Genomic DNA, 23,025 nt, shown 5'->3' with positions numbered 1-23,025 from the left:
CAACGAGCAGGCAGAGCAACGTGGTGAGCGCAGCGCTACGGGAAAACGAGCCGATGGCACTCAAACACCAACAAAGCCCGCACTGCAAAACACACTTCTTGTTACAAGTCAAGAACATGTCAAAAACTGTTTATGAACGGATCATGACCAAAACGGGCAGCAGGTAGCGGATGTAGTGGTGTACTCAAAGCACCCAGGTATGAATCCCACCTCCTCCTGTGGTACACCTATTGAAGGCACTCACCCTGAAGTACTCATGTAAAAAACTTATATTGCTGTATAAATGGCTAAATCATTTTCAGTGATGTAACATTACAAGTTACTTAATAAATAAATGCCAAGGTACCTCTTGGTTTAGCAAGACACCAGGAGAAAATTTCCAGAGGAAATACCACGTGGTGCCATGTGTGGCTGAACCCCCAACAGTCACAGATGGTGCTAAATGCAGAAAGAACGGGCTGATGAAGACTACCCACCTGAGTGCACCTGGAAGTGGGCGTCCGGCATGGTGTAGACAGGTGACACACTCAGGATGTTGGAGGAGGTGTGTGTGGAGAGGCGCAGAGCATTGACCACTGCCACCGCTGTGTACACCACCGGGCCAGACACCACACGAAAGATGAAATCTGGTGGGCCTTTCACCACCTCCGCAGGAAAGAGCAGACAGAGATCTCCTGACACCACCTCCTCTACCTGGCCATCTCCATCCCAATGCACCCTGTTGTCTCCCACCCTCGAGTTGCCATAGCAACTTTGATTGAATGCCTCAGAGGACGAGAGCTGGTCAAACAGCCATCGCTGTATTGAAAGAGAGTCTCTGGCACCGAAACAAGCTCTGTTCATTTACAAGACCAGGGCAGACAGTTGTTGACAGGAAGTCAGCAGTCCTTATCTGGATCTGCAGCCACGGCGAAGCCACTACAGGACAAGCCGCCAGGAACGGTAGATTAAATTGGCGATCAACTTTGAAATGAAATCACTTTGTCACTTCACCATAACCACAAGTGTACAGGTGATGAAAATCTTCAGTGCATTCTCTGCAGCTGTGAAGCATGAACAGTAAACATATACACATTCGTAGTAGATGGACAATGAGGCTGATGAATTCCAACATGAAAAACATAAAAGCTGTAGGCCAAACAAAAAACTGCCAAACTGAGTCGGAGCTAGTAACATGGCAGCCACATTCGGCACCATCCTGGTTCAAGAAGAGGTCAGATGGCAGCAGATCTTGACCCTTCAAAATCAGGAAATGTGCCCCAAAAACATGTGGTGAAGGAAAATTTCCCCATGCTGACATCAGAAAGGGAAAAATTAAGATGCGTTCACATGAACTGCAGCCTTCGCCAAACACACGGTTTTGCGGAAGCATCGTGACCAGCGTGGCGCGGAGCTGTACCGGTGAAACCATGTAAGCAATAATGCTTCTAATATTTTACTTAATGATGCCTGTGTCACCAACAAAGACCAATCAAAGGAATTACTACTGATTTTGAGAAACCCTACATATTCAGAACCCAGTGTCACGGCTTTAAATTTTAAGTGCAGAAAAATCAGGTTTTGTCCTTCACTTGCACTGATGTAACGGGACCAACCAACACTCTACTGCTTGTCTCCATAGAAAAAAGGAAAAAAGAAAAAAAAAAAAAAAAAAAAAATGCAGTTTAACTAAAGCAGAAGACACGCAGTTACCGGAGCGGTCCTCCGTACTCTACCTGGAGCTCAACAGAACGGTTGAATTCAACCTTGAGGATCTCTCGAACCTGGGATTTGGTGTATCCAATGGTGGAACCTGTGGGTAACCCTGGACATTTCACAAAGCAGAGGAACCACTGGTTATGCCACTGCAACAAAACACACTTCACACAGCAGCTTCAATGAGTACTGGCTGAATATGTGAGGAGGTACCCAAACACACATTTATATGTTATAAATATACATATTTTTATGTTACACTGTTTGCTTTGTGAAGATAGTGGCGATAAGTCAAAGTGACCATGATGTAAACTGGGAGGAAACACGCCTTACCCACTCTGACCAAGTACATGTCAGGTTTGGTGATGTTACAGATGTACTGACGAGAGGTTGTTGATTGGGGTGTTCGCAAAGTAGTCGTTAAGGAGCTCCTGGGTGTGGCTGACACAACGCTGCCATTAACTGATATGACCACGGTGTTGCTGATGGTGCCGATTTCACTGGAGGGGACAGGGGTGGGCCTGGTTGTTCTGCTGACCACCGTTGCGCCCCTGTCGGTAGGCGTGGGGGCTTCAGATGTCAATGACACACCGGTGGCAGCCTCGCTGGTGGTGGCCATCTCCATGGAGGGCGTGCTGACATTGTGAGCATGCTCTGTAAGGGGTGTGGGGGTCAAGTGCGTGGTGGTTAAGTGTGTGGTGGTTGGAGGGGTGAGACCAGCGGTGGGAGGGATGGTGTCTCTAGAGACCGATGGAGAAATGCTTGCAGCAGTGGGCTTGATGGAAACCGAAAGTGTGCTGCTGAAGGAGGTAGGAACTATGTCTGCTTGAACCACTGGAGTGGCAGGGCCTCCCCACAGCGATGTGGACAGAACCATGGAAGGTGTAAGTTCATCGGAAGGCTCTGGCAAGCGTTCTGATGCATCCACAAGACTGGGACTTACAGTTCCTCTAGAGTCAACCATTGTCGAGTTCACGGGATCTGAGCCAGATATGTCCGTCGAGGCCTCCTCAGCCCAGGAGCTGTTGTCAGGAGGCAACAACTCAGGGCCATGGGAGGTTGTGAACATGTGCGTCAGATCCAGGCTGAAGGAGCCGGTGGGTGTGATGCGTGTGGCTGTGACAAGTTCTTGTGGAAACTGCTTGGTGGAGGTGAGGTTCTCCCTATGTTCTGTAGAACTTGCGTTCTCCTTAGCCAGTAGCGTAGTGTAATACTCCAGACTGTTCATGTCGGGCAGCAGAATCTCTGTCGGTTCGATGGTGAAAACCTCAGCCCAGTCTATCTCCAAGCCCTCGTCAGCCAAACCGTTTTGTGGCGTGACAGGGGAGTCTGCTGCAGGATGACTGTGAGAGGGACGGACTGATGTCAACTCAACAGTCATCACACTGGTGCTGTGAACCATGATGAAACTGGAAGTGCTGAACATGTGCAGAGACGAGAGCGACGGCACCACCCTGGAAGGGAAAGAGGTGTCATAGTCCTCTGTGCTGAAGTCCTCCAGCTCGCTTATGTCAGTGGGCAGGCTAGTGACCATTGCAAAGTCGTCTTCCTCTGGGCCCAGAAAAGACATTGTTTCCAGGTAGTCCCCAGAGCCCCAGTCGTCTTCCACAACACTGGTCGGCAGGACATCCTCCGTCGGGACCAGCGTAAGCTCGGCCCTGGCCAATGTGGACTGAGGTCTGATGAAAGGCACAAAGCTTGGCACCAGCATCTCGGGAGGGTTCAACAGCTGATGGATACCTTGGGCTGTTTCATCAAAGACAGGCTTCCTGCTGACATGCGAGTGTCCCTCAGGAAGACGAGCACCTTCTACCCAACTATGGCTGAGCGGAGAGCTGGCAGGGTGTCCATCGGGACTTACAGGGAAACTGAGGGGGGCCGAGGCGATCAGGCCAGGATCCGTTTGCCATGTCCCACCCGGTGTGGTGTCTGCCGCCATGCTGTCATGCTTCCCTAAAGCATCAAGAGGAGTCCTCGCTGACCTACGGGATGGAGCAGGGAGATCCGAGGCTTCAGTGTGCAGTGGCAGTAAGGCAGGGGACGAATCCCTCCTCCGTGGTGCCTCGGCGAACATCTCGGACCTGTCCAAAGGTGAACGAGGCCCCTCTGTGAAGGAAAAGGGAACAATATAGGATGAGTCAGAGCTGTTACGGCCTTTATGACAAACTTCCACACACAAACATGCTGGCATTTCTCCAATTTCTTAAAACCAGTTACTTGATAACGATAACTGGGCTTGTATTTTTAATTCTCCTCTGTATGTAAACGGTACATTTTTAATGTGGCTTTGGAAGAAACATGGCAGTGAAATAGCAAAATACCTAGAGGTTTTTAAAAAAAAAAAAAAACTCCCCCCCACACTTGTCTTTACAATATTTTCAAAGAATCTTCAGCGTTCTTCCCCCGTGAAGAGATCATGAGAAGGTGCTTCAACTGAATGAAAGGAAGAATTAAAATGTGACTGCTGGTTCCGCACCCAAGTATTCCGATTCATGTGAAAAGACGATAGGTCGAAGATAGTAATAGAAATGATTTATGAGTCAAAGTCTGTAATAAATTTGGAGTAAATACATTTTTACAGTTCTCTATAGCCTATCCAATCAAATCTTTCCAACAGAGGCGTGATAATTTATCTCCAGTGCTGATGCTGAATTCTTCAAATCTGTTTTCTGCTGAGTAACCAGTTCTATATCTGATAATATAAGAAACAAATCTGCTCAAATACGCATAGTGTAAAAAGACAGTATAGTAAGTCCACTTCCAACACTGAGGTCATTTTATGGCTACTTTCAGAAATCTCATATTCATGACGCATTTTATGTCACATTAGCTGTCAGAATTTGCCTTTGAATTTTTGCCAACATATGACGATAATTCCAAGGTTTTAATCACAGAGTTAGCTGGTGCTCTGTTGTACTGAACAGCAGAATGAAAACAAGAAAAATCCAACCCAAAAGAAAAGTGCAAGATAAAAAGAACCACATGCAAATACGAAACATGACAGACATGATGTCATCGTCCAACTAATGAGCATATTTCCATCTTCCAGAGCCCTGTGGTCCGCTGCACGGTGACAGATGGGAGCACACCCACATTCCCGAGCAGTAACGCATGATGCGCTCTGCTGCAAACAACGCCTCCACTCCAGAAGCCTAGAAGCCCATTCCCTCCTTCGCGCGCTCCTTTTCATCGGAGCACACGTGTGTCGAGGTGGAACACTTGCCTGTGGAAAGCTGGGAATCCGCACGCTCCCTGTAGATTTTTGGTTGACGCAGGAAGGGGCCACCTATCAAGCACACTAGTGCTCATTTACAAGTTATGGGGTGGGGGGGGGGGGGGGCGGGGGGGGAAAGAACCTCTAGAATATCAACCATAAAAATCTCACAGAAATTTCCAAGCAGCTTGTAGTTCATTCTGCAGCGAACACTATATTTTGTGGTACAATACATTATTTCTAAGACTGGCTGTCATGTGCAGCTGCTGTGCCACATATGCCAATTTCTTGCAACTACTACAATGCCACATGGTGGCCAGCCTTAGAACTTATTACATACCACATAAAAAGGTCACGTTTCTAATGTACCATGTTTCCGGACAGCTGCCCCACCAGATGTTTGGAGGATCTTCTTCATCCTTGGACTACAAGCTTCGCCATCAAGAATTATAGACAACATGCAAGCCCCTAGGAAGTCCTTAGGACTTGACGCAGCATTTCAATTATTAACAGAAAGGGCTGTTTAGTCAGGTTCCAAGTAGCTATATCAGTTCCCAACTCACGCTCCAAAACACACTATCTAAATATTTCATTAGGGATGTGAGGCTCCCAGAAGGCTGCTGTGTGGCTCTACTGCAGATCACAAGTAAGAGACGGAGGTGGGCGAGATCTGAACCACCTGCAGTGCCTGCTGCTGAAGCGCTCAGAATGCATAGACAGGCCAATAAACAGTTCTTTTTTTCAATTTTGAAATTTCACAGGTGGGAAATTACAGTATATAGGTGGTCCTCAATTTATGACAGGATGCTATGACCAAATGTTGGGAAAATAATGTATTTGGATTACAATAAGCTATTAAATTAAACAGAAATGAAAATTATAAATAGATAAATAAATGTAGCATCTAAAATATGAAAACATTCAAAGGAAAAACCAAACTCCAGGTTTTATCAGAATCCCTACTACGCCTCTCCAGAATCGTGTAAAGCCATATCTTCGAAATGTTTAAAGTTGAATGTTTGTAATATAAGGTGCAAGCGTATTACATTTTAAAAGACCCTTCCTTGAAGGGTTTCGTTTCTAACTGGATTCTGGAACGTCTTTAATGGGATTCAAGCAATACTCTGTAGCATGTTTGGTGACCATCGTCCTGTGTATCTTTTCTCCATGGCAGAGAAATCCAAACGGCCATGTAAAAAATGTACCTTAAATTTACCCCATAGCTTTATACCTTTTCCAACAAGTTTACCGTAAAATCTTCAAATTCAGTAAATACGTATAACGTTAAATCTTTAGGCAATAACAATACATAGCTACCATTTCCGCAATAAGCACATTTGATTAAGAATCACAAGTTTTACAGGCAAATTTACCATAATTACCATAAGCCGTCAAATGACCACACGTCCAATTAGCTTCCGAGTGTCACTTTTGGGTCACGCTCTACGCGTAAACCCCGCCCTTTATACATCCATCAGGAACACATTGGATGCCATTCCACCAGCTTTAGAGAGCGCGAGCGCACCAAGTCCATTCGCTGGAGAATCGCGTGGGTCTGGGGACGAGCTACACCAGCGAGCCACAGTGCTGCTCTAAGTGGTCTTAGCAATCTACGCAGATGCCGCCACACACGTAGAATATTAACAAATGCTGTTCAAGACTTCTTTTTTGCACATCTCCTACACGAAGCAGATTTATCCCGTTTGCTGCCTGGGCTGCACCAAGTCTTCGGTCACGCCCAGGGTGCGCACGCTGGATGATTCAGCACCCAGCCTCCTGGGGTGTGTAGGATTCCTCCACCTATGGCACTGAGTGATAAGAACTATTTTTATATGTCCTCCTCCAGAATAGAATACAAAAAGCCCCCCCCGACCCCACACACACACACATATATCAGAAAAGCCACCCATGTTGAATAATGAAGGACTAACAACAGTTAGAGGGAGAGCTTCCAGAACCAGGGGGAATTAAAATTTTTCACCCACCTTGGATTCATCCCTCTCTTAGATGCTGTACCTTGTTTTTACACGAGTACAATGTGCATGACAGTTGAACCAGTGGGAAGGAGCAGCGAGGATTAGGACTATGGAGGATTAGGGTGCCCCTGACTGTGTTGTGGAGTGGAGACACAATCGCGGTGCCGCGTTTGGGGTCTCCCGTTCCTCCACAGTTCCTCCTACAAACTGCAAACAGCATGCAGGGTAATCCGCTTTCCAAAGGTCATTCCTCAGACTTAAGAGATGCTCCATTAATGTTAGGCAAACACTTCTCCAGCTACATTTTTCAGAGGTGTTACAGAGCAATGCTGCTACAGCATGCATTGGACCTGTTATACATGATACAGCTGAAACCCTTGCTTGGGTAATGTAGGAGAAGTTAATTAACCAGTAATTAGAGCACTGGCACAACGGAGACCAGACCAGTTTGAACCCCCAGGTGCCATGCCAGGAGGGAATGCTTCAGTGCCCACTGCCTGACCTCATATTACGCCAGTACCTAAAGACCACCAAGAGGAGAAATGGTAAAAGATGACGATCATTTACAGCCCTCTACCAGGGTAGTATACCCAGCAGTACTAGACAATGTACAGTGGTCCTTCATCGTGAATGTAAAGGGTCCGCTGTGCACCTGTCTGAAATAAAGGCCATTGATGATGAACGCTCGAAGGCTGGGGGGCACGATGCAAACCTGACAGGTCTAAAATGCCCATGGTGAGCCTGGATACCTTCTAATACCACACAGTGATGGGGCAGGAAGCGTGAATCGCACAACTTTGAGTGAGAGCGGAGGAACGAGTGTGTGACTGTTTATTAGTGAAATGCACTGTTTACTCTGGGTGGTTGTCACTTTTAGAAAAAAAGTGTGCGTTAAATAAATAAATGTAGATACAACGCACGTATAAAAGAAAACAAATGAGAATGTAAAACCCAAGCATCTTTCTGACACGGATAGTAAAAAACAACAGCGGTAAGACACATCTTGACGCTTTCATTGCAAATAGCCTGGTCTTTGTCCTTTTCCTCATCCACTCCGTTAGGCTTCGGTTTAGACCTATGCCTGTGAGCGCTGAAAAGTGTTTCTGCACAAAGAGCCGAGGCCCTTCCTCCAAAGAATTGCTGCAGGAAACGGATTTCATTATTAACTTGTTGGGTTCCACAAAGACCAGCAGGAAGATATGTGGTGCCTCGGCCGTTCGTGCTTAGTGCAGCGCTGCCGTGACCCTTCCGACATGTGGGGGGGGGACGTGTTTTCTCAGTGTGCGCCACTTCCGCCCCCATCTGTATGCTGCTGGCGAGACACGGTCAGCCGAGAGGTATTTCTGCACAACGGCAGGATTATTGTGGCTGATCCAGATCCGCTGTTCCCTCATTAAAAAAACACCTTTCATCCATGTAATGGAGAGCAAGCGATAGCGAGAGTGTGTGTGTGTGTGTGTGTGTGTGTGTGTGTGTGTGCTGGGGTGGGCGTGGAAGTGCAGGACCAGTCGACTACCGGGGCAGGCGCTCTAAAGGCGGGAGCGTCGAGACGCCGAGGATTACGAGAATCCCATAATGAATATCCGTGGGCTGCTGGGTGGGGCGCTGGTTCCTCTCACAGACGTCCCCTGAGGTGGACATCCTTTCTGGTCGGCTGCCTGGCTGGTGCGAGTCCACAGCATCAGCTCACTTCGAAAGTGGATCCTGCACTCAAAGGTGCCAGGAAGCTCAGCGCTACAAATAAAGCGGATTATAATCAACGGGAACTTAGTCATAAACCTAATGGAGATCTTTTTTCTTTCTTTTCTTTTTTAAAACTTTTTACCCCCGTTTCATGAATACCACGGAGCATTGTCTTTAGGTACATATAAAAAAAGACTATGCAATGGGTGGGTAACCAATTTTTTTTGACTGATTGACCGATCAGTTATTACCCCCCCCCCACCAAAAAAAACCCCACATTTATATATACTAAATACATTAATTTCAGCGCTCTGAAGTTGAATATATACCCAACTCCTGAATTTGACAAAAGAACAAAATCTTCACCAAATAAACGTTTCAATAAGAGAATTTCTCACCACGTCAAGAAACCGTAGTTTGCAAATTGACCACCACTATGTTGTTTTGTGTAGCTTCTAGATTCATTTTGTAGAGGAGGACAGACCGGTTCGACTTAAGCGGAGTCGCTGGAGAAATCGGCTTGCCCACACTTTTTTTACGAGATGGCCAGTGGGCTGTGTGCTCGATGTATGATGTGGTTGACACGAACTCTGGATTTCCTGTTGAGATACAAGATACATCTAGAGGCTTTGATGCGATCAAACGCGTACAAATCACCGAAATCTCATTTGCTCCTCCCCAGCTGAAGAGCGGCGCCACGACAGAGATAAATCATGGATGCTTGATGCCCTTGAGCAGACCACCAGCTCCTTAGCCCTTCCTCGAGCCCTGAGAGACACAGGCACACTAACAGCCAGGATAGTACTAGGAAAGTCCTTCTGTACCTTCTGGGTCTTTTTTGCACTTAATTTATATTATTGTCATTCTACGATACAGCTTAGGATTTGCATTTGTCAACTGTTCATAAAAACCTTACGATTCATGTCATAAAAGGGGACTTTCGACTTCTGACAGGCGGATTACGATTTTGTTTTCAGATAAAGTTTTCCTTGCTTAAAATCTACAAAATTTTAAAAATATCAAGTGAAATAGTCTCTGCATCTTGCAATGCTGGGCAATTTCTTTTAAGGATATATTCTTAGCAGTATCAAAATGTAACAAAATTTTTTATTATGTTGAATTTTTGCATTTTCCATTCAGTTTTGTTACCTTTTGCCAGTAGTTTGTTGTTCCTGGTAGTAGTTAGTATATGACAGAGAGAGTGTGTTCCACTGATGCATGGATGAGTGACGCATTGTAAGTAGTGTATTTACCAGTGTAAGTCACCGCGGTGAATAAGGTGTGTGGGCTGGTAACACTACATAGTATCCATTGTAAGTCACTTTGGAGAAAAGCGCCTGCTAAATAAAGAAATGTAAATGTAGTTCATACTATATGTCAGTTTTAGGAAAAATGTTCCACATTTTTTAAATTAGCATATTTTGGCTAATTCTGGCACTGGGTTCTAAAGTCCGAGACATTCCAGTGCCTTTTAGGATCCGATGCTTTATAGGACGTTTTGGTACTTTCTGGTGCCTTCTAGAATCCTCCAATGCCTGTGAAGCACTAAACTAAAACTGACACTCTGAAAGAACTAGTGCTATTTTTGTAATCAGTGAACGATAAGTAATCATAATCAATGCAAAAATCGACATAACTACGAACTTTGGAAACATTCTGTTGCATTGTGTAATAAAAGCGACCCACAAATTAAGGCTTGTGCTGAGCTTCTGGTCATTAAAGAATATTTTAAACCTAGACACATTTTTGCCATTCAGATATTGGACAGGCACAGAATTTAATAGGACATGTAAAACGTTGAATGTTCCTGTCCTTTAGAAAACCAAACGGAAACAATTCATGCCGAACCTTTACCATTTTCACAACATGTCAACAGCCACAACGCACTAATGCCCCTCTACTCAAATACAGTCACGTGTGGAAGGAAGAGGCAGTGACAGGTGGGCACTTTGCCGCCACAGAAGCGGCCACAAAGCGAATCCGGGCGTGACACCAAGGTCAGCGTCACCATGTCCATGCTGTCCCCAGGGGATGCAGGCCAAGCTTGAGTATAGCGCTATTAACGGGACACTTTTCTAACTGCCAGACTGAAACTAATTTGCTTTAAAAGGACACCTAGGGATTTTATTTGACCACCAGACCACATGGACAGGCCATTAAAAAAAAGTCGATCGCATGGCCTGGTGCACTCTGGGGGACAGTCGAGTGAATTCAGGGTTCACGCGACTTAAGAAATGGGGTTGGTTGGAGGATGCACTGCTAAATTATATATTCCTGGTGACCTTTAACTCTGAAATGCGTGTGAAAACATAGAAAATAGAAGGGGTGAGACATGGAGAGCAACTTTCCCATGTCACTCCTCCACTCCTTGGTGGAATGCAATGTGATGCTCTTCCCTCATGGTGGATGTTGGGTCCTGTACCTTCACATGGAGAACAAGGACTCAAGATTATGAGGAGGTCCCACTCGGGGTGCAAAGATCAACAAGATGTCCTGCAGTGTGTGTGTGGGACACACAGACACACGCATGCATGGGAGATGCCAACACGAATACCTCAAGGAGACGAGGCGTGTTCACTGGTTCCCCGGAGGACCAGAACAAAACACCTCCATGAGCACAGATCCGTGAACAGCACAGCCATCTGCTCAGTTAAAAATATATTTAAAAAAACCCGGGTGGCTCAGCAAGACAGACCGCTGCTCATGGCCAGCGCAATATGGTGCCGGTGTAGCCTTCTGCTCACTTCTGATCCTCCCGTCACAGGGAGCTCGCAGCTTTGAAAGACTAAGGTGTTCCGAGTCACTAACAATGTTAGTTTTGCACCAATCAAATGGTTCAGCCTTGAAAATTAAGCAATATGAGACTAAAAAAAGATATTAAGAACTCACCAGAGGAATACATGTCAGACTGAATGAAAAAATAGATTCCTCCCACATTAATTTGGCATTAAGTTGTTTAGCAACATCACATTACCATTATATCTTATTGTCAAAATAAAACCCTTCTGGAATGAAAAATATGTCAATTAAAGATCAAGTAAAATAAACGCATGACAACAACAATGGTACCAAACATAATGTTTTTTAACAAAAACTATTGAATTCTATCATTTATTCCACTTATTAAAGCTGATACCATAAATTCTGCAGGACGGCGTCAATCTGCGGGCCGGCAGCGTCACCTCTGGACTCCAACTTCTAAACCACAGGATAAACATTTCATTTATTACGGTGTCAGATTATACATGTAGTAAAAGGAATTTTTACGATTCAAATAGTTTACTTCTAAATGTTGCTACTGAATCTGCCGTTTTAGTTGCGAGTTACGTTTCACAATTCATACTGTGACTGGTTGATGCCGTCAATGTGACAGGAAGTGGGAAATGCACACAGTAGTTGGTTTTGAAGAGTGAAACGCGTACTAGGCAGCGAATAAAACTGGTTACCAAGTGCGTATGAAAAATGCTATATATTTGCGTGAGCCGCTGCAGCGGTTTTTCATTGTACGGGACTCAATTACATGAATAAATAAAAATGAATAAATGTGTACCATTTATAGTGTCTGACTGATAACACACCTCCAGTCAGGCACAGTCATGGGAAGAATGCACAGCCACTCTTTTCATTCTCATTCATCACCTGGAGTCTCATACCGTTCTTAGACGCAGTCCTCCATTTTGGTGTCACTACATCCTGTCAAAAATCCCCAATATTACTCTGAAATACATCTGAAACGTGCAAGTCGGCAGTGCTTCTCCAGCAGGCATCCCGCCTTTCCTTTAGGTGACGAGTTAAATGTGCGGTCTGCTGATTACGCAGCATGTTGACAAAGTACCCGAGGGGCATCCATGCTACTTAGCGATTCTCCTTCGGCGGCTGCGTGCTCCAAGCACATTTCCGTTTTAACGTCTGCCGGCCCTCCCGGGCACTTTGCTCCGAGGTGGCCGAGTAAAAAATGAGCGTTGTCCCCTGCAAGTTCAAGCTGCCTAATGGAAATCCGCCGCAAAGCTCTCGGACCACGTGCCCTCGGCGACTCTACTGAACCGTACCATACGGGAAATCAACGATATGCTCTTCCTCACGTTGTCAACGTCCGACTTCCAAAAGCCTTGCGATCTTTTCTTTTTCCTCATAAATGGTAGATCTGAGCCCCAGCTGCAGATGGAGGACTGACAGAGGAGGGACTTTAATTAAGAATCATCTTCCCTTCGTTGCCTCCCCTCCTCCTAGAACCCGCTCATCGATCACTTGACAGAACTCGACCTGAACGAGGACGCAGCAGTTCTGCACATGTCCTCACAGCACTAGAGCTGTAATAGCTGCGTTATGGGGGGAAAAAAACGGACTTCTGAAAGACAAAGCAACAGCCATGTGCCTGGGATCCAGTCTGTCATCAAAAGCCATCATATAAAGCAGAACTGCCATGTTAATACATACATAAAAGGACCATAGCTGAAGTTCAGAAAGTGCGGTGGAAAATCGCCTAGTTTAAATTTGGAAAAAGAACAGGGCACACATAAATTACTCACAGATGTTTCTGGTTTGGTACACTGCTGTACCAGCAAAGTATATCAGAACAGCTTAGTTGATGGCTGCAATATATAATCTTACAAGAATAAATGCTTGGTTTAAAAAAGCAACAAGTTCAAGCATATAATCTTCTATCCTGCTTTGACTACTAAGTATGCTTAGTAAGAAGATTTTGGACTTATTACAGCTGAACCGTTGTACTATTTGTCACAGAAACTGAAGTAAATGAATCAGAACCTTAGTTCTCCTAAGTACCTTTGGTCCCACACAGTAGACACAGTGAAAATACTGCATTGTACACTACTTTCAGTGCTGCAAAATAAAGCCCCAACCCCTTGTAGCTTGGTTAAGATGGACTTGTACTTAGATCATACTGACAAATTCAAATTGTACACGCTGTGTTGCCCTTTCCAAAGTGACCACAGGTAGTGTGAGCTGACTCAGAGATTCAGGCACAGATACAAGAGTTTAGCATGATTAAGGACTTGGAAAGTGAGGCTTCATATCCTCAACCTCAAAAATTAAGGTCTATACTTGCCCAAGTCATTACAAACCATGAAGGAATATTAAAATATTACTAAAAATGGACTGGGCTTCAAGCTCGGATGGAGTAACAGCACCTTAAATGAGTCAGACAGGAGCTCAGGCTGAAATGCAAGCATGAGGCCAGCACCTGAATCGGGTTTTTGGAAACCTTTCCAACGCACCGACAGGACTCTGAATTCAAACACTTCTGCGGATGTGGAGGAACATCATCACCTGGGATCGAACGGACCCTTTGACTCAGACGCAGCAACACTGTTTCTCGATTTGACTGGGAAGTCTACACATTGGTAACGGTCACTTCAACAAAAAGCAGACAAATGGATTCTCCAGGATGAGTGCCTGGAAAGCCAGCAAGAACATCACCCCCTGGGGCCAGAGCAGACCGCCCCTTCTCATCATCGTGGCAACGATGTGGAGAGCACCTATAATGTACACATGGGAGAACCGAGAAGGGGGGCGGCTTTTGGACAGAAGGTGAAGTGGAAGTATAGTTATTCCTTTTCAGAAGAAACTATCCAGAACCAGCTGTAGCATGGCTCTCAGTTTGTGCTGTGCCATCCACAAACACAAATGACAATGAACTGTCTGAGGCAGCAGGTAGTGCAGTGGGTAGATTAGCTGCTTTTGGACTCACCGAATGCAGGTTCAACTCCCACCACCTACTGCAGTACCCCTGACCAAGGTACTTACCCTGAATTGCCCAAGTAAAATTCCCCAGCTGGGTAAATCACCGTACATAGCTTAACAATGTCACTTCGGAGAAGTGTGTGAGATAAATGAAAATTGTCTGGCTGAAGGTAGGTATTTGTGATTTTCATTACTCCATGGTTTACAGGCTAACATGCCATGCTCAAGTTGAGATGCACACGACTGTCAAACGTTCGCCATTTAGGCGAATGGCGATTCAATGGCTCAAACCCATTTGCACAAACGCAACACCACCTGGTCAATCGAACTTCCAGACATGCAGCTTCTACGTAAATCTCCGCGAGGAAAGCAAAACTGGGAACCGGCGTTAATGTTTGATGACTGCCAGTTGCAGCAACCTCTCGCGTCATCCTTTAACGCCGCGATAAAGACAGATTCTTTTTATAGCTCTAACCTACTGAAATATGAATGTTACCGAGAGGTTTGCACACCCGCAGTCATGCATTGACAGTCTGTCTCTTGCCATGCTAACAGCGCCGTGATTAAAATTCCGCGATTCAAACGCCAGTGTTGGCCACATCGTCTCATCTCAACAACAATTCAGCGGGTCTCACTGAAAAACAGACAACGGATAATGAAAAGAAAAAACTGGAAAAGTGAGTGACATCCAGACAAGGGACTCTGGAACTTTTAGTCAATCTGCTTCTTTCCAGAAACTTCTAATAAAGATCCAAAAACAGTTTACTCTTACTCTAGCCTTGACAGAAGCGAGGGGAAACATATGATATACCCAAAGGCTTCGACAATTTTACTTTAATAACCATACGTTTCACCTGTCCCCATCAAATTTTGCACCCATCTAATTCTGGAAAATCTCTGCGCTTGCAATACCCTTGTAAATTGTAATCAAAACAAAGCGATCAGGGTCTCATGTAAAAAGGAAAGGTACTAAAAAGGTAACGCAAAAACACCATAAAGAAATCTGCCAAAATAGTAAGATACTTGGACTTTCCACTCTATTCTTCACAAACTCGGGCACTTTCTAGCGAGAAAACCATTTCTAAACGAGCATCCAGATGATGCAGAACGTGACTATGTTGAATCCTGTTTTAACTGGTTTAGAACACAACAAACCTCTTCATCTTATATTCACTGTCTGGTCGGTCAAACATGGACAAGGCAAACTGTAAAACAAACATGGAGACAGTTTGTTAATGTCCCCACAGATGCCCAGTTTTCCTAAAGTAGGAGGGGATTCGCAGACACCCTCCTGCTGAACATTGCATAAGTCTGCAGTGAAATGGCCTGGTGATTTCAATTTAAACATCTGTCTGGATAAGCCAGGAGGAAGCCAAGGACCCCCATCGCAGCACAACTGCGATGCTTCCACATGCAGAATTCTGGGACGAGATTCAAGCTGTCACTGTTATGACTCCTCTGCAATTAAGGTGCAACTCTGAGCCAAGGAGCAGTCGGCCGTCTGGAAACGGACGCAATAACGGACGAGCCCTTAAACATGCCGTGCTCCTTCGGGGAGTCCCTCGTGCCAAAATTAGAGTGCTGTACTCAGCTTTTTTTTTTTTTTTTTTTTTTTACCCCCCCCCTTTCCGTTCATGAGGTGAATGGGTTTGCATCCTTAATGAGGTCAAGCATGGAATCTAGATTAAAAGAAAAAGGCTGGGGGTTTTTGTCTTGTCTTGAGGAACGTCTGAGCCAACCGTCAAATGAAGGCAAGCGAGCAAAGTGAAACGTGCAATAAATGAGCATAAGAGTAAATGGCCATAGAAGAAAAACAGAATGATAAACTCCCTTCGAGTCAAACTAAGGTAATTATAAACAGACATCAAGCGCTCTTGCTGAACACAGATGTGTGCCAAGACACTTGTAAGTGTACAGCTGGACCTTCCTGGTCCTAAGTGCTGACTGAGTCACAATTTCCACTCAGGATCCATATAAAAAGGAGAGGAGCTTCTCTCATTAGTTTTACTTCTGAAGAAATATTCCGAAAATCCTTTCATGTCTGAAACTGAAACACCAGGTGCAGAACAAACCCGAGGCGTGCGATTGCCTGAGGACAATTCGCAGCAGAGTTCAACACCTTTTCACCTGCCCTCATAGGCCGACTTTCTTCGTGCAGGAACTGGTTAGGAAAGGAAACCCCTCTGATGAACCTCTCTAAAGACTTAAACCCAGCTTGAACCCAGTACATGAAGAGGAATTCCCAACAGTTTTGGGACATGCCAACCATAACTATGTGCACAGTGGCAGATGTCCCTCACATCTCTCTTTTCCTTGGCTAACCATGCAGAGACCTTGTTCATCTCAGCACCCGGACAGCCCGCCCTCGCAGCGATCCTGGCATTTCAGTCACGTTTTGAAGGCCTTCAAAAAAAAGCGACTCGAAACCAGGCGGTGAAGTCTTCTGGTGCTGAGTCTACAGCAAGACATTATGATTCCACATCTCTTGATACTCTCCCCAGACCACCATGGTTGCGATGCATTGCTGGAACTACAAAGGAAAGCAATCAGATGAAAAACCTTTACGAGCCGTATTGATCCGATGAGGTATTGGCAAGATGTCTTCGCATTAATCTTACTGAGCCGCTCGCGTCACGAATACGCTTGCGTTCCCAGGCAGTCCAGTCACAGCTAGATCACATTTCCATAAACGCACATCCACTGTCGCCAAACATTCTGTGACGGCATTAGAGTACCGACAAAACACGTACATCCTAGAGGTCAGAGGGAATTAAAACACATGTACAATGGTGCCCCGGCTAACTTCACTAATGTTCAAAAACTTAAGAAATTAGCAGATTATAGATTTTAGCTGAAGCACACTTCACCTTACAAATAACCTGATGTTCACAAAATTTTAGACCCCCCCTTGAATGAATTTTTAGAGTCCCTCTCCTTAACATTTCAAATCATTTACCACAGTTTAAATCACCAACAGCAGATGCTATTTATCTATAACTCACCAATATAAAAATGACAAATATTTTAAGTTCTAGAGAGTTATAAATCAAAATTCAGTCTTATACCTCAGTCCTACACTGAAGTGGATCAGTTCCAGTTTGACTGATGACGTGATAGGAAAATGTTTTTAACCGAATTGGCTGACAGTGATGGCTACTGCCTGCTGACTGGATGGAGGGAGTCTGGGCAGCCTGCAGTGAGGCACACTGGGTCTTTGGAGCACTGAGCGTACCTGGGACCACATGGAGAGGGCGGACCGGCAGGATGCTAAAAGGACATATGGTGCTGAATGAGATGTTAGCCAAATCAGTTATTACCACTAAGGGCAAGGCACTAGCCAAAATGATGTTAACCAGGATGCTTGTTAGCCGGGGGTCAACTGTAAAACTGACTGACGGAACGTCCCACAACATATAATGAGGAACGGGTAAGAACCAAGGAGAAGGTGACTTCTGGATCCGGAAGCTCTCTCGTACCGATTTTCCACCTCACGTGACAGTGTTTTACTTGCCTTTCCCACTCACCCACCGTCCTGCAAAATCCTCTGCTACGTGACCGCCGACTCACAGATCTATTCAAACTTTTCCTCCTGTATACAAGTTCCCGAGCAGCAGAGACAAGTGTACCTTCGGCTCTCAGAAGCTACACTTTACTTCCGTCATGGGAGGAGACATTATGTCAACTGTCTGAAACCTAACGACAGTAAAAGCAGACTGCAGAAAGCATTATTTCATTGTGAAGGAAATTCATTTTTCAAAGAATGTCACACTAAAGGCAAGGCAATTTCAATTTATATATAATACACAATTTTAAACAGCTATTTTTATTTTGGCAGTTTTACCCAGCAGTGTAGTTTTCAGCAATCTTCAAAAGGCTCCCTCCTGGCCTGTACCATGTTGTGGAAAGAAAGAAACAAACACACTTTAATATGGTATGAGAAATCATGGGAATCATGGGTACACATTGTGTGGGTGAACTGGCTAGTTTCTTTATGACAGCAAAGTGGCCAGAGGATTCTGAGCCTGGGAATCGTAGTGAAAAAAGCAAGAGCCAGAGCTGCCCCGTGAATCATTTCCTCGGCAGTCTCCAAAGTCAGTCGGTTATTAGTTAAATACCTTAGTGCTTCCACTAGAGTAAAGGGCACTCGCTGGATGAGTCACAGTCAGGGATGGGGGATCAGTTTATTCAAAAAACACAGAATGAATGGCCTTCGGTTCTCTAACGCAGAGACTTTCTGACAAAGCTGAGAGAAGATGGAATTTTCAGAACCACATATTGTTGCCAGCACATGCCGTTTAGTACACACACACACAAAAAAAAAGCCTATTTTTTTCTGTTGTATAATAAAACATTAAAATTTGTTGATCGGTGTAATAGTTTTTTTTGCTGGATCCCAACAGCAGGCTCTGAACTGAAACACGCAGAAAGGTTTAGACACAGGCAGATGATCATTCCATAGCTACCACCTTTGCATTCTAGACTGGGACCTCCATGACCTCCCTGATCAGGTCTGGGGATGCAGCGCTTGGTCATGCAGGATGGAAGGCACCACAAGGTCTAAAGAGGAAAGTGCGTACGAGCAGAGAGGGAGGAGGCCGCACATCAACATATCTCGAGCAAGAGGACACACTGGACACCCTCATTCTGTACCGGTCCGTCTGGCAAGATATCCTGGTTATCCTGTATCCAAGACTGCAGCATTTCACATGGAAGGAAAGCTTGCCAACAACATCATGATGATAATGACAAAGGCAAATGGTTAGCCGCTGTTCACGCCAGCAAGTGGCACAACGATCAATGACACAGATTTGTAATCTAAAGGCTTCCGGTTCATATTCCAGGAAGGACTCTGCTGTTCACACCAATAAACTTGTAAACTGATCCAAATTGTATACCGCCGTTATGTTGAAGTCTATAAAAGCCTCGGGCGCAGCAAAATATTAATTCATGCACTCACTCATTATTGGTAACTGTTTGTCCTAATAAAGTGGCCTGAATGGAATCATAATAATGCTGATACAAAGTACATTTTTATGGCTGTGGTAGTTGACAATAAGGAGTATTAGTTAAGGGTCTAAATTACAGACCGTCCTCGGGTTATGAATGTCCAACTTACGTACAACCCGTAGTTACGAACGGCCTCCCGTAAAGCCTATTTTATTAAAAATTTAAGTTACAACTATTGTAGTTACATTTATTATTACTGTATTGTGTTAAGCACATTCTAGTGTATCTGGAAATACTTATTTGATGTTTTTTGTGCATAGAAAGATACACTATATACTAAGAGAAGCATTTCCCTGACGTTAGACACGAACCGTCCCTAACTGTTCCGACTTACGTACAAATTCAACTTGGGAACGGAACTTTTCCGTAATCCGGGGACTACCTGTAGTTACATTTTACTAGATAACCGAGAACCTGCGGTGACACTATATCTGACAAGGGTGCTGTCATTTCGACTATGAACTCCGTTAACCGATACCATGGCAACAGTGTTGATCTGCTATTCCAAAAACAGAACACTGTTTTGTTACGGGGTCAACAAGAAGGTCTCTAGACTCTATTTTCCATGTGTTTTTTTATGTTGCCTATATGATGAGCAGAGGATTGACTTCAGCGCGGTTTCATTTCACACCCTGATGTCTGTCTGGCCATGACGTGTATGCGTGTACTCTGGTGTTTAAACGATATGTCATTATTAATGTACTGAGAAAGTGAAAAACCTACTAAAAATGGAAGCAAATCTTTTTACAGTAACTTTTCTCACACAGTGTGCAATTTTCTTGGCATAAAAAGCAGTTTCCTAAGGTGGCAAAAACATGTTGATACAAACTGACAACAAAAGCACCTCATGAACTGCTTTGAGCACTAAGAGAAGAGCAGATAACGTGACGCAGACGTCAGACCGAGATGCGTTTACACTCAGAGCGGAGGTTCCATTAACGCCATCGGAGGAAGACTTAACTCTGAGACTCTGTTCCGACGGTCCACACCATCCTGCGCACGATGCCCTTCGGAAGCCTCGGGTCTCAAACTGAATTCCCAAAGGGCCACGAGAAGGTAGATTTGTACTCCAGCCTCTTGTAACGGAGGCTTCCTGTCCTCAGCTCACAAACACAACACGCAGTACAGCCCAGAAAAAACCCAGTCTGGGTGAAGCATCGCTCACAAGTACGCAGGCAAAAGAAAAACAGGGCAAATTCTGAATTAACACCTGCAAGAAAGCTGTCTCGGCAATGTTCGTTTTAAAAAAAAAAAAAAAAAAAAAAGAAAAAAAAAAGAGAGGTGTGGACCATTCCAAATTTGGAGTGATTAATTTCATGCTGCCGATACGCCACCTTGGCAACATGAATGGCCTGCTTCACGCATGGATTACAAAAGCGAGTCTGTAAATGGCGGCTCGCTTATTCGCCACAAGAAAAAGACGAGGAGGAGATGCTGTGAGCGACACGACTAGTTGGGCTTCAATAATGACTTGATGGGGTCTAAATTGTGATGACAAGGCAAACGGTTTTAAACACTCCCATTTATAGGCCTGTATAAATGGTGGTTGAGAAATTATTAAACGCAAAGATTAACTATAAATATAATCAATCCACGACATGAGCATTCAGTTTATGAGAACTGGAGGTTATGAATGGTTTCGCTTAATTCACCTATTCCATTTCATGAAACAATTCTTTGTATTTATGAGGAGTGAGTTTGCCTCCTGACAGATGAACAACATGAGACCACAACCACCGTCTGCTATTCTTCACAGTCATAATTTCATTTCTGTTCCAATCAGTTCTGGTCCTGTTTCGACAGTCCAAACTATGACCACTTACATTTATTAATTTAGGTGATGCTTTTCTCCATAGTGACTTACAATGCTAATCTACCTATAATTACTTACCCATTTATACAGCTGGGCAGTTTTAACTGGTATTTCCCACTTAGGGTAACTACCTTACCCAACTGTACCACAGCTGGAGGTGGGATTCAAACCTGCAACCCTTGGGTCCAAAGGCAGCAGCTGTAGCCAGTACGCTACCAGCTGCCCTTACTTGTTGGTGACTGTGAAATCATTTGCTTTGTTCTCTTTGATTCTTTCCTATTTTCTGTCCTTTTTTTTTTTTTTTTAAACAAACACTGAGTATCATATGTATGAATGTCTTGTTTGTGAATGTTTAAGTGTACGGTATGCAACAGCTACAAAAGAGGTGAATGAGTGCAGGTAGACAGGCATACAGTACTACAGAGTAATTACTGATGGGAAATTGCCTTGCTATGACAACTAATGGTAACTACTGAATTAAATGTGTCTATTTTAGTGTGATTTGGTGATATAGACTTCAGCAATTTGTTACAATATTTAAAAAAGTACCATTAAAAGTAACAGTAATTACACCTTTGATTTACAGGGAATGACCTTACACACTACCATCATAAAGAGGGGGAAACTATAAAAAAGACCAAATACAGGTATCCCTCATTTTACAAAACTAATCCATTCCTGGATACAGCGCAGATAAAGATTTCTGGATACTGAAAGCCTATTTCCCATTAAATTAAAAATGTGAAAAATGTTTTCCCACTCCATCCAAAAACCGCAAACCAAACCATACCATTTATTCATTTAGCAGACTCTTTTTTTCAAAGCAACATACATCTCAGAAAACAATACCAAAGTGCATGACCCCCGTTACTTTGCTGTCCAGCTTCCATATTGTGCTTGGAAAAAACAGGGTAGTTGTCTGGAGTTACTGGTCCGGGGTACTTCCAAGTTTTATTTTTAATTGATCAGTTCAATTGCAACATACAAAGCATGCATTCACTTTGCATGCTGGATTTACTGTGAACAACTTTCTAAAACTGTGCACTGTTGCCAAAAAGCACATACACAGCTTGAAAAAACATGAGCTAAACCTTTCCTGCTAATTGTGCTGCTGTCACTGGAATAACACACACACACACACACACACACACACAAAAAATATGGGTGATAGACACCCCTGTAGAATTTTACATGCACCCCATAATGCCCCACTCTCTTAAAGCAGCGCTGTCATATTCATAACACCATCAGACACAGATCTGGATGCAGACACACCAACAACAGTACATTACTGCACTTCTGCTTCACCTGGACAATGCAAGACTTTCCAGTTTTTATGAATATGCATCAAATAAGTTCTGTGTACAGAATTTTGGTTTTGCAAATCAAAAACTGGGTGTCAAAAGCCAAGAGCCGTCATACCGAAATTTTGGATAGAGTTTGTAAATCAAGGTATTCCTGTGATTAAAACACCCAGTTCCAACTCATCAAGTTTTCACTTTCTTTCTTTTAAACTATAAAATGAACAAGACACTGAAGCAAACTTTTCACAAATAAAATCTAACCTTGTCACCATTGATCTTGGATTTGCTGGAAATGGCACCAAAGTGGGTTATTCAATTGAATAAAACGGATAGCGGCTCAACCCGTAATTATGAGGAGCAAGGCTGTCATGGCAAAATTCTGAAAACACCGCTTTGTGCAAGGATATGTGAATGGACAAAGTTACCATGCTGTGCAGCTGTGCCGCGGAGCTGTATAGATTGTGGAAAAAAAAGACACTGGGGGTCAAGAACAGAATCGGGCGATCTGGTGCGGCCATTGTCAGTAGACGTGGTGCGGGGTGCAGTCATTGAGCATGGCGACAATGGTGCCAGTAAAATGTGACACTGCACAATCTCTGAATAGCTCTTGTGTGTGGGAGCAGCAGTTAC

General features: G+C 44.3%; 1 protein-coding gene across 1 annotated transcript in view; it reads right to left on the bottom strand.

Annotated features, from left to right (window-relative positions):
- Positions 1 to 23,025, bottom strand: part of LOC108931414 (UPF0606 protein KIAA1549-like) — a 46,267-nt gene that overhangs the window by 21,386 nt on the left and 1,856 nt on the right. Inside the window, exons 2-4 of the mRNA XM_018747167.2 lie at positions 2,029 to 3,801; positions 1,716 to 1,804; positions 477 to 645 (exon numbers count right to left, since the gene is read on the bottom strand). Of these exons, the coding sequence (XP_018602683.2) occupies positions 477 to 645; positions 1,716 to 1,804; positions 2,029 to 3,801 (2,031 nt within the window). The remainder of the gene's footprint in view (positions 1 to 476; positions 646 to 1,715; positions 1,805 to 2,028; positions 3,802 to 23,025) is intronic.

This window comes from Scleropages formosus, chromosome 2, assembly GCF_900964775.1.
Source record: "Scleropages formosus chromosome 2, fSclFor1.1, whole genome shotgun sequence".
Taxonomy (NCBI): Eukaryota; Metazoa; Chordata; class Actinopteri; order Osteoglossiformes; family Osteoglossidae; genus Scleropages; species Scleropages formosus.
Note: the sequence above shows the minus strand (reverse complement) of the source record. Positions and strands in the feature narration are given on the sequence as shown.